Genomic DNA, 15354 nt, shown 5'->3' with positions numbered 1-15354 from the left:
AAGGAGATGCTACTCGTGCCCAGCTGCAGCGTGAGAGGCAAACAACCAACAGAGCACCCATCTGCAGGGGACAGAGCACACAACAAGGGCAGCAAGGCACAGCCCTTGAGCATGAACCCATCTGCAGCTCTGTGTCATCTCTCTGGAGAAAGGACTATTGTCCAAGAACACCATTTAGGCAAGAAGGAAAACTCAAAGGATCCAACAGCCCAGTCGGGAGAAGGCATTTCCTTGGCTGAAGCAGATGGTGCCTTGAGGTCATTTTTAGCTACATGTTTTCCAAGCTCTGAAAGGAATTAATAACATTTAAAGGCCCCCTTTCCACTATCTCTTGCAGTCTTCAGAAATGAAGGAATAGAGTTCCACTATGACAGAAATCTCCAAAAACCCTCCACTAAGCTGCCTTTGCATTACAAATAAAGCATTCATATCTAGTAAAAAACAGTCCACTCTAACTTTGCTCCTTTATACCAGTGCCAGTGACCAAACCTTTTCTCAGCAACACAGTGACATTCATCAAACACTTTCTAATTGGTCTTACATTTAGTTTACATAAAAATGAAAGTTTATTACCAAGAGATTAGCTCTGTCCACTGAAAGTAACAAGCACTCTTGTTACTTGTTACACACCTAAAGCCTAAAAACATGGTTAACTTCTCCCAGGAATGGACCCTGGGCACCAACAGAAAATTTACCAACATCCATAGCATTAGAGGCTAACAAAAGCTTGACAAAACTTGCAGGCTCTTAGGCGTGCCAATGCTCAATCAATTCCACAGATAATACTTTTTAAACATGACTCACCCTCTATATTCAAGTATCAAAGTCCTGCTACAAGCTGAAAAGTGCAAGATAAACAAATTTCAAAACTCCTTTTCCCCTTGATACAGCCTAGGAAATCAAAACGAATCAACATTTTCACAGTATATATTTTCTGAAACAACTGATGGATGGATTTTTTTCATTCCCACTGAATTTCAGGAGTCAAAATACTCTAAGGAGACATTTCTGGAACACAGTGCATTCCTACATACTACTGTTCTTCTGAGCAATTTTTGAGCTGTAAGTCAGGGCTCTAGCATCCACATTCCTATACATCACACTTTCATTAGAAGGCATTTACCCACACAAATTTTTCTAAACTTTGTATTAATATCACATTCTGGAGTATGCTTTTTCTATAACGTGGTCTTTTGCTACATATTTCTGGTCTGGTAACATCCATTATGCAAGGAAGAAAGAGAGACTTCAGAGTGAATTTAGCATAGGTAGACAAACCTGAGCTGGTCAAATTACCAGATGAATCACCAGGTTTCATTGTCTGGGGGCAAACGCACAGCAACAATGCCATGCTTTTAACTTACTTCAACTGAATCCAATTTTCAAGCTGGACTCCTAGTGACTCAACAGTTAAAACAGCTCTATGCCATTTGCCTCTTTCAGTTATTTGTTCATAATTCTTCAATTTCAGGTGACCCTGACTTTCCACTTGAACTTACCCAACTAGCCAAACCTCATCATGGCAGTGCATGCCAAGGCTGGCAGAACACATCCTGGCCATGTGTATGCACACTTCAGCTTTCTGTTCAGTGCTTAACAATAAAGTTTCTGAGGGAAAAACATAAGCCTTCCTTCACACAGTCCTCCCACTAAAGTACTAAAAGCTTGCACAGATGTAATATTCAGTGTCCAAAGCTCCCATCTGCACTGGACATGCTTCCATCTGAGGACGATGTTGCTCCACATCCACGCTTGGCTGTGGATCAGCACAGCTGCTGCTGCACAGTTTACCCCTGCAGCAATGATTTCTCCTCTGCAGATTAATGCAACTATTGCAGTGGCTTCAGAGGAGCACTATCAGGGAGCATCTGCAGCTCTGAAGAGCTAAATTTCATGTGACACATCTCTGCATTCCTGTATGTGCTGCAAAAGACATCTCCACAGAGCAATGTATCCATACACTGTCTAGATCACTGGCAGTCAAAGGAAAGAAGGTAACTACAGGGGTATTGAAGGTTTTCTTGTCTGAAAGTTTTCCATAGACAAACATAGCAAATTTGGCATTGTTTAAAATAAATTACACAAGTCAAAACTAGAGATAAGGAAGACAGGATGGGAGCTACAGTAATTTTTGGAGATGTTGAATACAGTGGTTATGGTTAGCATGCAAGAAACAAACAATTACACTATTTCTAGAAAAAAAAAATACTGAAAAACATATCTAGTGGTGAAAACACTGAAACATATCAGTAGATGAAGAGAAAGATAGATTGCATAGGAAGACACAAAAATCCTGTGTCCAGTCTTTATCCCTGACTGTATTGGACTGCACCCTCTGTACCCACAGTTATCCAGACTGAGAGAATACACATGGGCTGGGCTGGCAACTAAATCATCTGACTAAATCATGTGAGCAGAAGAGCAGTCTGCTTGGGAGAGGCACCCTCAGCTCAAACCCATGGGAGTGGAAGACAAGGATCCCCATCTTCCATCTTCTCCAGGGGAGGCAGCAACAAGTGGAAGGACTGCAAACCTCACCAGAGCTAACTGGAGAGGGAAAAGTATGAACCAAGGACTAGCTAGAAGGACCCACAATTTACAGAGCTGAACCTATCAGGCTTTTGAAGGTTTTATACAGTTTGATTGACCTTTAAGCAGTGTTTGACAGGATAACTGTGATAATGTTTTCACAAGCAGAGCCCTAAAAAAGTTGTTAGTTTTGAGTCACTTAAAGACTGGTGTGATTATTGGGAAAACTACAAAAGGGACCTGGACTACCAGAAGGATAATATTTCTACCATGACCTTTTAACACATATGTCCATAATGCTCTTGTGACAAACATTTCAGAGTGAATCTTAATTTCACATGTAGTTCCTCCAGAATATGGCTAAATCTCATAAAAGTTTATCATGACACTGTTCAGGACACAACACACTTCTACACCATTCATGTGTTATAGCTGATTAGCCACTGTAGGAGTCCCAAAACAGATACACAGAGAAAGCAAGGCAGAAAGAATACTTGGTGGGATCCTGCACTCAGGGGCACCAACACAGACCAGGAGTGAATACAGACACATTCATCTCCAGAGCTGGAAATCACTCCTGTCAGACTTTGCAGTTACCACACTAATCAGGGCAACAAGCAAATGCTGGGAAAATACTTTCTACACAAATTGTTGCATCTGAGCCTATAAGATCCTTTCTGGTTGCATATAAGCCTTTTTTATGAAGTTAAGCCATAGATTTAGGAATGTCTCTTTGCCAGTCTGCTATGGCACAAGCATGAGAAGATGACACTAAACAACATGAACTCTGAAGCAGCAAGTACCAGAGATTTTTTTGTAGGGTGATTTTTTTGACTTATACATTTACTGCCGTAACAAATCTCATTATCAGACTTTTCCTGATACAAGTTTGCAAAGAAGGATAAATTAGGAATTTGAAATATTCTTTTCCTATAAAATACCAAAACACACTTTGAGTACTTTTATAAAAAGGTGTACGTGAAAGTGCCTCCTACATCAGAAATCAAAGGACACCCTCAATGCCCTTATATCATTCAACATGCAATCTATAGCAAAGTTTAGCTTTTGGCAGTTTTTTTTCCTCTTTATGAAGGGAAGACCTGCATCAAGAGTATTAATATTTTAGCCATCATTCACATATTCATAAAATATTGCCGTGTTGGTGAAGCATTTTATCATACTGCAGAACTGCATACGCTGAACATACAGCAAAGTATCACACACATTTTGCCTAATGCCTTACAAACCTTAAGAGGCAACAAGGCAGGAAGAAAACCAAATTCAGCAATAAACCAAATATGTTATTACTCACTATACCACCTTTCCCATTTTAGCCTCCTTCCCTTTGGTTTTGTGTTAGGATGATCAAAAATTGTGCCTAAGTCTCTTGAAGGGACAGGAATCATTTGACTAAGTGGGTAGAAAAAGATTTTTTTAAATCAGGCAATTGCTCATGGCACTTCTCTTTCCAACAGTCACCATCCATCAGTCCCAAACTCTAAGAGATATTTCAGAAGCGGCTCAACAGTCAGAACTCTTTTTCTAAAGAAAAAAAGTTACTATTTGTTGGAACTGCCCAACACAGTTACTTACGATAGCAACAATTGAAATTGACAGCTTCAGAACAGAAAGCAAGAGTCACCAATTTCAGAAGCACCTGCGGAGAACAGGGATATCCTGTTTGAAGACTAGAGTGAGGTGACAGGAAATCAGAGAATCCAATAGCAAAGACTAGGCAACACTTGAATATCCAATGAAGATTTCAAGTCCAAGGGCTATGCAAACTCAGCATGACAGAGCAAATCTTCTCTGAAATCAATTATTAGCAATAAGAAATCATTTAAGAAATCTGCAAGCCATGATTTCAAATAGGTGCACACAATTGTATCATTTGGTCACAAGCAATGCAGGCTGCAGGAGACAAATTAGTTATTTACTGAAAACTACTGACTCACTCTGGATTACAAACAACATGCACTTCTGTCTCCAGACATAGCTCAGTCCTGGAGCCCTTCAGGCCAGGTTCCCTACAGCCAGGTCATCCCTTTCACTCTCCCAGAAGGAATCCAGTGTACCTTCATGACAACGGGAAATTAGCAAGTGAAAAACAGAAGCTTGAGAAACAGAAATTGCTGTATCATGAATGTCCTGCACGACCAGCGGAGATGAGTGAATCTCAGTCCATAGCAGGTCAGAACCTTGTTCCCACTGAAAATCATAGCAAATCTCACAAATTTCCATGTAACACTTAGATGTATCAAAAATGGATAATGATAACACAGGCAGTGGGGAGGGATGCTTACACATTCTCACATTTTAACAAAGGACAGGCTTACACTGTATTGACTCAAGCAAAATATTACAAAACTTGTGGTTTCCCACGTGCTTCTTACAATACCAAAATATGGCTTAAGGCATGGAGTTAAAAGGTTCCTTAGAAATGTCCAGGGTGGGAACTTCTCTTCTTTCAACCACAAAAATATTAGATTAGCCTTCCTTGAATGTCCCTGACATAGAGGAATCTCATCTTCTAATATACTTACTTATGCAACAGTAAATTATGTGTCCATTGCTAAGATTCTAGATTTCATTAATGATAATATAATATTAGGGTACTTCTAGCTATATCTTATCTTGATTATTCTATACACTAAGTGCTGTGCAAATTGCTTACAGGAACCCTTTGAGGAACAGAGAAATCAAAATACAGGAGTGTCACAGATACTAGTAATAATTCTACTCTGGAATGGAATTAAAAGCAGAAGCCCAAAGGCACATGAATTCTCTAATGTCCACTATATAATGTACATTAAAACATTAATGCCATGAACATGCAATAGCCTACAACACTTTTCTTGTGCTGTGTTCTGAGGTTCAGCAATATTGAACAAATACAATTGTGAGCATATTAATTATGTTTTTTTAGGCAATTAGATTCTGGGTTTCTAAGATGAGTATACAGACTATTTCCTTTGCCATTTAATAGTAAGGCATGCACATAGAGAAGTCACTCAACTCTGATGGCAGTGGCCCAAAAACCCCAAAACAAACAAAATAAAGGAAGTTGCTAGAGAAAAACCTCAACAAATGCTGAAAACAAACCATTATTTTTTAGAAATCTGCCATCCATCACTTTCTAGTCAATTCCAGTTCCCTGCCTTCAGTTATCTCCTTTCACCCCCCCCCTTTTCTCATATTACACTCCTCTGGCTCAACTCCATCATAAGCTTGCTCTAAAACTCCTGATCTGCAAAGGCCATGCTTTTCTTCTGCATTCCTCTGCATGATCATCTTCATTTCCCTTTGTGCAGCTCTGAACTCAGGCTTGCATCCTTCTTGTTCAACTTCTGCCCTTTTCTGCAGCTAAAGCTTTCATCCAGGAATTAAAGGAATCCAATCCGATTTAATGCAACTTCCTTCTCTCCAGCTTATCTCTCCCCCGCCCCTTTTTTTATCCAATTCAAAACACAACTACATTGTTTTACATTAATTCAACTGCAGCCTTGTTGGCTGGTCCTCTGAATGCACCTTCCCATTCAGGTATCTTTGTTTTTCCAGACAAGGTTGCCAGTCCTTCACTCACCAGGGATCCTTCTGGGATGCCTTTACTTCCTCAAAGAAGCATGCTCCCTTAACTAATCCAGAAGGCCATTTGGTTTGAAATCTGTATTCAAGATCAGCTTTTTTAACTCTCAAATTCCACTCAAAGACTATTAGCAATGGAGACAGTCCATGGAGTGTATTTAATCATAAAACAAATATATATGGAAATGTTATTGATGTAGAGGGCACCTCTCCCTGCTCTTTATATGCCACTGGCTGTTAACTCTTCAGGGCAGGCATGAATCCAGTATCTTTATACTTTGTGTGACATTCACCAGATACCCAAAAACACTCTGTGAAGTTAGTCCATAACTTTGATGATTACTCTCCTAAGTGCAGCTCCTCCACAGCTTCAGTTAAGCAAAGTCAGCCACGCTGCTGGTCCATTACCGCCCAGCTGACTCAGATCCTTGGGCAAGGGATGCAATATCCTGCAATTAGGATGTAACATGCTCTCTGCCAGAATCACAGAAAATCTGTACTGCTCCACTCAGTTCGGCCTGCTCAGGCAATTTTTTTTTTGTCCAAAGCACTGTCAGCTACTGTATCCTTTCATGAGTAACAACCATCAGATACCATGGAAGAGATTGAGAATATTTTAAGCAGCAGCGGGAAAACTTCTTGATCAGGAAGAAAAGTTGTAGTATCTTTCACCTTTACATCAGAGCTTTTAAACATTAACATTGGTTTACTGTGGAAGCTGTTGTGAAATAAATGTATTTAACCCTTTTCAAACCACCTGTGTTACTTTTTTTTTTTTCTGCTTAGATTAACATTGATACTAGCAACTTAACTAGATCAGGATGACTTGAAAATTTTATAAGCATAAATTTGGTGATTAAAAGCTGAGAGATTCAGAAAAACAAAAACTATTAAATAGCAGGTTTTTTTCTGTAAGACCAGTATTTTAAGCCTAATATTAAAGCAAAACACAACCATTTCTAAGTTTAAAACAGACATGTCACAAAGTGTTTGAACTTGTGACTTTTTGGGGGTCTTCAAAACATCTGAAATGCCTAAAAGATTTTTTTTTTCTTTGAGCAAAGCATTATGAACTTTGAGAATCATATTTTATTGCATTGTAAATATGGTCTTCGTATCAGAAAAAATCTTTAAATAGAGTAAGCTACATTCAGAGGCAAATACATATGCTATGAAGAGCTTGTTTATTATTTAATTAAACAAAGAGAATGCAAGTTGGTTCTCATACTTTATGGATTATTAAAAAAGAAATACGAGACAATTTGTTCACAAATCTTGTTTCTTAAACACAGAGCAGTCAACTAGAAAAGAAGGAAACAGAGGCCTGCAACTCATCTTGGATGTCAGGAGTTACCTCAAATGCTCAGCTTTTACTTTCTACATCTATAACAATATGGACATAATGTTTCTCTCCTTCAGATGTAACAGCCATGTACCACCTCAAACAAAAGGGGTCAAGATGAAAATCACTGTGCTTTAACACAAAATAAGGTTGTTAAAAGTTATAGGGATTGGTCTTCATATAAGAGAAATTATGGTTTTTAACATAAATAGAGCCAGATAATGGTTGGACTCAATGATCTTAGAGGTCTCTCCCAACCTTAATCATTCTGTGGAATTTGAAAACATACCCCGGGTTGGGCAGCAGGCACTAAGTACGTTAAATCCTGTGTTTAGCTCACATGTTACGTTTCAAGCAATTCCCTTCCGATATACAATTTCTATTTTTAAAATCACATCCGAGTCCACAGAACACCAACCCACCTTGCCCACGCTTCAGTCAGAAGCCGCAGCGTTTCAAGCCCCGCTGTCGCAAAGGCACCGCAACTTTCATTTTGGGTGCCCCGGCCGCCGCAGGCAGCGGGCTGGGCATTGACAGGCACGGGGACATCTTAACTAATTCCTCGCACAGGACTGGCGTTCCCCGCGCTCCTGCGGGAAACCGAGCATCGCTCCGCACCGAGCATCGCTCCGCACCGAGCGCTCTCCGTTCCCCGGCGGTGCAGACCCCCTCGCGGAGGGTGCGGCGAGGCTCCCTCCGCACCGCGGGCCCTGCCGGGGGCGCGGCCCCGTCCCCCGCCCGGCGCTTACCTGAGCCCGCGCCGCCTCGCTCCGCACCCGCGTGCTCAGCGCCGGCCACCGCGCCCCGCCGCCGCCCTCGCCGGAGACCAGCCGCAGGGGCCTGATGCTCTCTCGCTCGGCGAAGGGGCTCCGGCCCCGCCGCTCCGCCGCCGCTATCGCCGGCCCGGCGCCTCCTGCGCAGGGGAGAGGAGGCACTGTCAGCCGGCTGCGCCCTCGCCCCCGGCGCGCAGGCTGCGGCGGGGGCTCCGTTTCCATGGGGCTCCGCAGCAGCCTCGGCGCAGCGTCCCCCCCTCCCCGCCGCCGCCCCCGCCACCGCCACTCACCTGGGGCCGCTGTCAGGGCGCCGAGCGCCAGGCAGAGGAGGCAGGCGGCAGCCCGCATGGCGCTGCCCGCCGCCCCGCTGCCGCCGAGCGCCGCCTGCTCCGCGCTGCACGGGCGGGGGGGCTGCGGGCCGCGGGGCCGGGGCTGCCGAGCTCCGCCCCGCCGCCGCGCCGAGCCCCCTGCCAGCGGAGAGATGGCGAGAGCCGGCGAGGCTCCCCGCAGAGCCCGCTCGGAAGAGGGAAGTGCTGGGAAATGTAGTCGTTTGCCAGCGCGTGAGGGAGCGGGGCGAGAGCGAGGGGAAGCCCCGGGGCCCGGGCGGCGCCGCAGGGATCCCGCAGTCGCCCCCGCCCCGCGGGGCCGGCCCGGTACCGCACCGCTCCGGGACCGGGGAACCCCCGCCGCAAAACTTGCCTTCACTGACAGCTGCGGCTGAGGGCGGGGGCTCTCTGGGGAGGCAGCCGGGGCGTTTTCCCTCCCTCCCTGCCCGTACCGCTGTCAGCCCCTCTCCTTTACGTGTTCATTTTCGGAGAAAACCTTTATTTCCTTCTCTATGACATTTTTTTTCTCCTTTTTTTAAATTTCTATTCCCGCCCCGCTTTTTTAACAAAGAGAGTAGGAAAGGATTACAAGGCCGAATCATTCCTTTCACGTTACAACGTGCTCTCCTGGACTAAGAGGCAGAAGTGTCAAGGAGTCCCCCACGACGTCCGATCCCTGAAACGCCAGAATAATTCTCCCTCAGCGGAGAGATGGCTGCAACCGCAACCCAATTCTACACTCCCACCTACCGGGAAGCCGAGAGCAGCAGTGCTGCCTCTCAGCACGGTGTATCTCACCTTCCTTAACTACATTTCTTTATGAAAATGGGACAAGATTGGCCGTCGCCTGAGGCTCCTCTTTTCCCCGCTGTTTTCGAAAGGGGCGATAGCGAATACGGCCCTGGCACGCAGCTGAGGTGAGCAGGGAAAGGAGGAGGGATGTCAGAGCAGCAGCAAATGCAGCTCGATGCCCATCCAGCCGAGAGAATAAAAAGTCTAACTACTCGCTGGAAGGCTTGTACCAGTTGTAAACACATAATAAAGGAGGAGATGGCATCACAGATCATGCCACTGAAAGCTGCTGCTCGTTGTAGTCTCAAAGATAAAAAGAGCAAACAAACAAAATATCTTAATTATGCAGATCAATTTTAATTGCACTGCTTGCACGGACAACAGCCAGGACACCTGGCAGCTCCATTTCTGCTCTTAGGAGCGTTTCCAGCCGCCGGGCTTCTGCCTTCCACGGCTCCCCACGGGAAGGGCGATGCTCCGGGCACAGGCTGCCTGGCTCCCCGGAGCCACCCGACAGGGAATGCCGGCGCTCCTGGCCCGATTCCTCTGTAGGGCTCCCCTTACTTACACATATCGTCTTATTAAAGGAACCAATTAGATGAAGGAAATTCAGTTTCTCGGAGTTTGTTTCTGTGATATGAAAACTGACACAATTACAGTCCAACAAGCTGAAGATACCAGCAGAGCTTTGCACAATATATAGTAACTTTGAAGTGGCTAGTAAGTTTTATTCCGTCCTGCTTACACTGCTGTCAGGTACTACAGGCCAGATGCACTATTATCTCAAAGTATCCGTCCTGAAGCAGCTGCTGAAACCGCAAAATTAGCTTATAAAACTCTAGTGTAGAGTGTCAAAAAGACCATGGGTAGGTTGGGTAAAGAAAATGAGAAAGTGCTATTTATAGCAAAGAAAAAAATCAGTATTATAATATGAGACTTCAATCTTCTTACAAAAGTCATAAATCCTTACATTTCAGGCTGCAGCCAACCCTGCAGTTATTTCAGTTAGACCAATCTTTCGCCTGTTTCACAGCTGCTTCTGTCAGTATTTCTGTGAGAATTCCTGACATTGGGTATACATTACACCGTTCAGCAGCAGATACACAGTACAATCATACACTCATTTCCTGGATCAGTATGTCACAGATTTCTTTTTTCTCTTGCTCACCTGTGTTCAGATTTAGTGTCGGTGTTACACATGGAAGGTTCACCAGCACAGCGTCAGCCAAAGCTTGGCTGCTTTTAAGCTAACAACTGTGAAAGCAGAGTTTTATCCAGTCTGTGTGCTCAGAGGATACGATGAGGTATGATACATGTTTCATAAATGCAGTCCTTTTTTTAGTTTGCCAACTCTATATTGGTTCAATCCTTCACTAATTTTAATAATAATGTTTAGGACTTTTTTTTTTTAATACAGTCAACTAATACAAAGATAAAGTCATTAAAGCCATTTAAAAAGTGTGTGTGCTAGAAGCAATTAGACAAAACAGCTGAAAAAGGTTTTACATTGCTCTCCTTGCAAACCTGTCTTATTTATATCTTCTACTCTTTAGCTTATTTATTTATCATTTCTGTGGTAAACACTAAAGATCAATTCTAAAGAGAAGACTTTTAAATAAAGTGGAGAAAATTTCTATATTATGTTAAAGGATCTAAATCACAAGAGAGTAAATCCTGATCTGTATGTCTGAAGTCTCTTCTTATTGTACATATTGATTAGAAATGGATGATTTGACAGGCTTAATCCTTCTGAGAAATATTTAAATTTCATTGATGGTGATTTCACATTAATTTGGGAAATCACACAGAGAACTTTGAGATTCACCTCCTAGTTTTACTTTCCTGGGTGTTCCTCAACATTGCTGAGGACTGTGGCAGGTTATCCACCTCCGAGCAACGAGTTCTTTCACATCATGGGACAGATTTTTTCTTCTTCTAGCAACTCATAGAATATCTATCTCATGTTGGAAGAAATCTGTAAGAATCATGAAGTCCAACTCCCTTCTCTTTGTGGAACTACCTAAAATTGCACCATATAGTGGTGTTATCCAATCCTTTAACTCTTGACTTCAGGATTGCTTCCCTGAGGAGCACATTCTGGTGACCCTCTCAGTGAAGAACCTTTTCTGATGTCCAATCTGGACATTATCAGTTGCAGCTTCCTCCCATTTCCTTGTGTCCTATTTCTAGTCCCCAGAGAAAGGAGATCAGCACCTTCTCCTCCACTGCCTGTAGTACTGAAGGTCTCAGAGAAAGTCTGAGGTTTGTGGCCACTACCCACATAATAAATACTCAACACAATCTTGAAGTGATGTCTCCCCTTAAGTCAGCAAAAAACCAAAAAACCACCAAAAAAACCACCCCCCAAAAAACCCCGCCCCCCAAAAAAAAAAAAATCAACAACCCTAAACTAACAAACAAAAAAACCCCACCAAAACAAACAAGCAAAAATATTATAGACATCATCTGAATCTACAACTTCTTTATCCCAAACGAAATTGGACTACACCCAAACACCTGCTTTCCATCTTGGAAAAGATTTTTATATTTTTATAGTGCTGTAGCTGGGGTACTCAGCATTTATTGTGGATAGCTGCACTATCTAAAGCAAAGAACCAAAAAGCAACATTTGAGAATGCATGGTAAAAAAAAAAAAAAACCAGATTATTCTTCTCATATCACCTTCAGAGATGGTAAGTTAGTTAATGGACTTTACTCACATATACCTTCACCTGCTACAGATTATATGTGGTGACTCTGTGGTATCACCACGTTCATTTTTGCTATTAAGTGCAAGCATAAATAATATCCTTACAGGCTCCAGAGGACTAGTTATATTAAGAAATAAACTTTGTTATTAATTTTCTAGTCCACCTACATATATTCTGTGCAAGTAAGTTGTACAATTTGTTTTAGCAATTGGTTGCTAAAATTTTCCCTCATTTGTCTTCAAGAGTGGTGATTAGATGCATATAGAGGTTACAGCTAAATCTAAGTGGCCGTAAGCACTTGAAAGAAAATAGCTTATTTTCCAGAAGAATATTTATATGAGAAGAAACATAATGGAAAAAATGAGAGGAATAAAGGGGAGTCAATTTCCTGCTGTGATGCAAGTAACATCCAAACTAGTCACCCAAGAAGGATATGAATGCTTGATCACATCTAATTGTAGTCTTATCTTACACTTCACTATTTCAGGGATTTCCCATAATTCTTTACACAATCTAATTGCATGTCTAAAAGTTCTTGGAGTCTGAGCATCTACAGAACGAAACTAGGGCAAGAAGTGCTTTCCACCTTTGAGTGCAGTGTAAGACCAAGGTAGATTGTGATTTGATGCCTCTATGGTATCAACTGTCAACATAATCAAAACCCCAGCATGATCAGCCTTCATCAGCCCCAGGTGCTTATCAGACAGTGGCCCAGAGGCCACACAAACCACAGAGCTCACAAAAATTGTCCAGCCAGAGAACATGGAGAGATTCATATTTTTGTCCCATGTCCACATGCCCCATTGTAATTACTCCAGTTGGAGCAACTACCATTTTTTCTACATTCCTTCACTCAGAGGCTACCACAAGAGCTTCACAGACACCATCACCAGCTACATTAGCAGAGTGTGCCAGAGCTGAGCCTCCTCAGATGTGGGATGAAGGTGCACACACCTTCACAGGTACATCTAAGGAGCCAAAAGCCTCAGGTTGTAACTAACCTCCCTGCAATGCTCATGGGAAAGCCAGCTCAAGTCACCTCTTGCTTTGTGTCAAGTTGGGCCAGAGCTGCCCACAGAGATGCTGCTGCAGAGCACAGGCCTTACCTGAGGGCCTGAATTGCAGAAGCTGCTGCAGAACTTCCTTGTGTGAGGTGTTGGTATTGCTAAACTCCCACAGCAGTGTCTGTATGTACACCCCTGCACATGCACATACAGATGGGGAACTGTTTCCTCTCAGCCACACTGTAACTTACCTGAATAGACACATTTCTACTCCTCAAAGTCACAGACAGCAAGACAATTAAAAAAAAAAAAAAAAAAAAAAAAAGAAGTTTATTAGAAGAAATTCTTATTATTCTTATTAGCATTTCTAATAATAAATTCTTATTAGAAGAAATTCTTAAGAGTTCAAACTGTAATTACATACTATCTGATTATCACAAATACATACAGATAAATATAGGTTTGCCATTAGAAGTGCAATTTAACGACCAGAGGTAGTCTTTGTCTGAACTGTTTGACACTTCTCACAATCACTGCTACATGTTTTGAAGATACTCAATTCTCTTCTCTACGAGGAAATCTACGAGGATGTTTTAGTAACTACCTTCCCACATTTATTTTTTCAAATTGTAACACAAATACAGGCAAACTTTTGTAAAAAGTGTGTAATTTTTTTTAAACAAGCTTAAAAGATAATAAATATATTAAAATAATTAAATATGCTGAGTAAACCTGTTTTGGAAATAGTTAATAGGCTTACTGTGGCTCGTGATGCTAACTGAACATACTACAAAGGGGACTCTAACACACACTAAAGTGACCAATAAACAAAATCTGCATCATGACTAGAACTGCTTTTTGCATTCAGTAGCAGTGGCTCTCCTATCTTATTCTGGATTACAATGAATAGCCTTCATATTTTAATGACAAACCATTTGTTTTTTCCCTTCAGGATTCTAAAGCCAGATTCCATGTTCAAAACTTCTCTTTGCAGTGCCTTTTGAGCTAACACGTTCTAGAACTGCATTTAATCATATGCAAAACACACACACTGTTTAGCTGATGAGTAGAATTACTTCTATCACTCACCTTTAATGTTGAGCAATCCTGATGTGTATCACTAGCCAGGCACATACATCCCATCTGGAGGCCACCAGGCCACCACCTAAGGAGCCCAAGGATGGAAGCAAGGAGGCAGAAGCAAGAAATACTAGAAAAGCTAGAAAAAACCCACCCACACACACAAACTCCAACCAACAACAAAAAAGTCACCCAACAAAAAAACCTCCAACCAAACAAAATTCTCAGTAGAAGAAAAACAGTCAAAACACTTGTTCCTAAAATATATTGAACTCACTGAACCAGAGAGTTATCATTAGTGTCACTCAAAATGAAGAACAAAGTAATCGCTCCAATCTTCTATTTTTAAGTCCCACTCCTTGGCTATGACATACTGGTAATTTACAGGCAAAAATAAATACAGATATGTACATTCAATATCAACTCCTCTTTAAAATGCAAATTTTGCTCATTTCTGTAATGGCTTTCTATATTTTCTGGATGTGAATTCAGATCAGAATTAATTGTAAATCAAGCCAGAAGTGACCAGTAAGATGGAGAAGCCAAAAGCAGCCCTCACCAGACTGTACATGCAATTACTTTGTAAGAAGAATGGGGAATGTCATCTTTAAAGGTGACCCTCAGCAGCTACTTTAATCATTAAGCTTCCAATTCATACCTTCCATATAGGAATTTTACATCATTTTCCCCACCCATTCCTGTACTCCAAGCAGCTTTACTAGCCCTCACAGAAAATAGCTTATAAAGGACAGATAGTAGCCTGCAACGTTAAAGAACTTTAATTGTAAGAGCACTAAGTTTGAGAATATTAAATGGGAAAAAGATGAAAATGCAAACTAGTAATTTATGCAAAAATTAATGAAAGTAATTTCTGTGGTTGAGATCTCTTATATGACCTTAAGGCACTCTACATTTATTAATAAAGCTTTGTCTCTTGTAATTTCATACTTATGCCCTCTCATGATTTACAGATACAGAAATCCTGAAAGAAATCAGCTCTGGTAAAGACATTTCATTAAAAAAGAGTTGCCAACTCTTACTTGTGTCTTTCACTCAGCTTCTGAGAAAAGACAATCCAAAAAGACTGGCTACTTTGAAAGAAAAATCAAACAAATGACCCAAATCATTCAGAAACCTACCTGTCCTGTTGGTTTCTTGTTAGTTTGTTTTCCCCCAATGAAAATATATACATCTAACTGCTTTCTTATTAGT

The 15354-nt window shown here is 41.9% G+C and overlaps 1 protein-coding gene across 6 annotated transcripts in view; it reads right to left on the bottom strand.

Moving 5' to 3' along the window:
• ADAM22 (ADAM metallopeptidase domain 22) overlaps positions 1-8881 on the bottom strand; it is a 123705-nt gene extending 114824 nt beyond the window's left edge. Inside the window, exons 1-2 of one of the 6 annotated variants that reach the window (XM_079302487.1) lie at positions 8520-8881; positions 8206-8369 (exon numbers count right to left, since the gene is read on the bottom strand). In XM_079302487.1, coding sequence (XP_079158613.1) covers positions 8206-8369; positions 8520-8577 — 222 coding nt within the window. In that variant the 5' untranslated portion in view covers positions 8578-8881. The remainder of the gene's footprint in view (positions 1-8205; positions 8370-8519) is intronic. The other 5 variants (XM_079302489.1, XM_079302491.1, XM_079302486.1 and 2 more) reach the window with 5 other exon arrangements.
• Positions 8882-15354: the final 6473 nt, after the last annotated feature.

Source organism: Erithacus rubecula (genome assembly GCF_903797595.1).
Source record: "Erithacus rubecula genome assembly, chromosome: 3".
Lineage (NCBI taxonomy): Eukaryota > Metazoa > Chordata > Aves > Passeriformes > Muscicapidae > Erithacus > Erithacus rubecula.
This window is presented reverse-complemented; position numbering and strand designations above follow the sequence as displayed.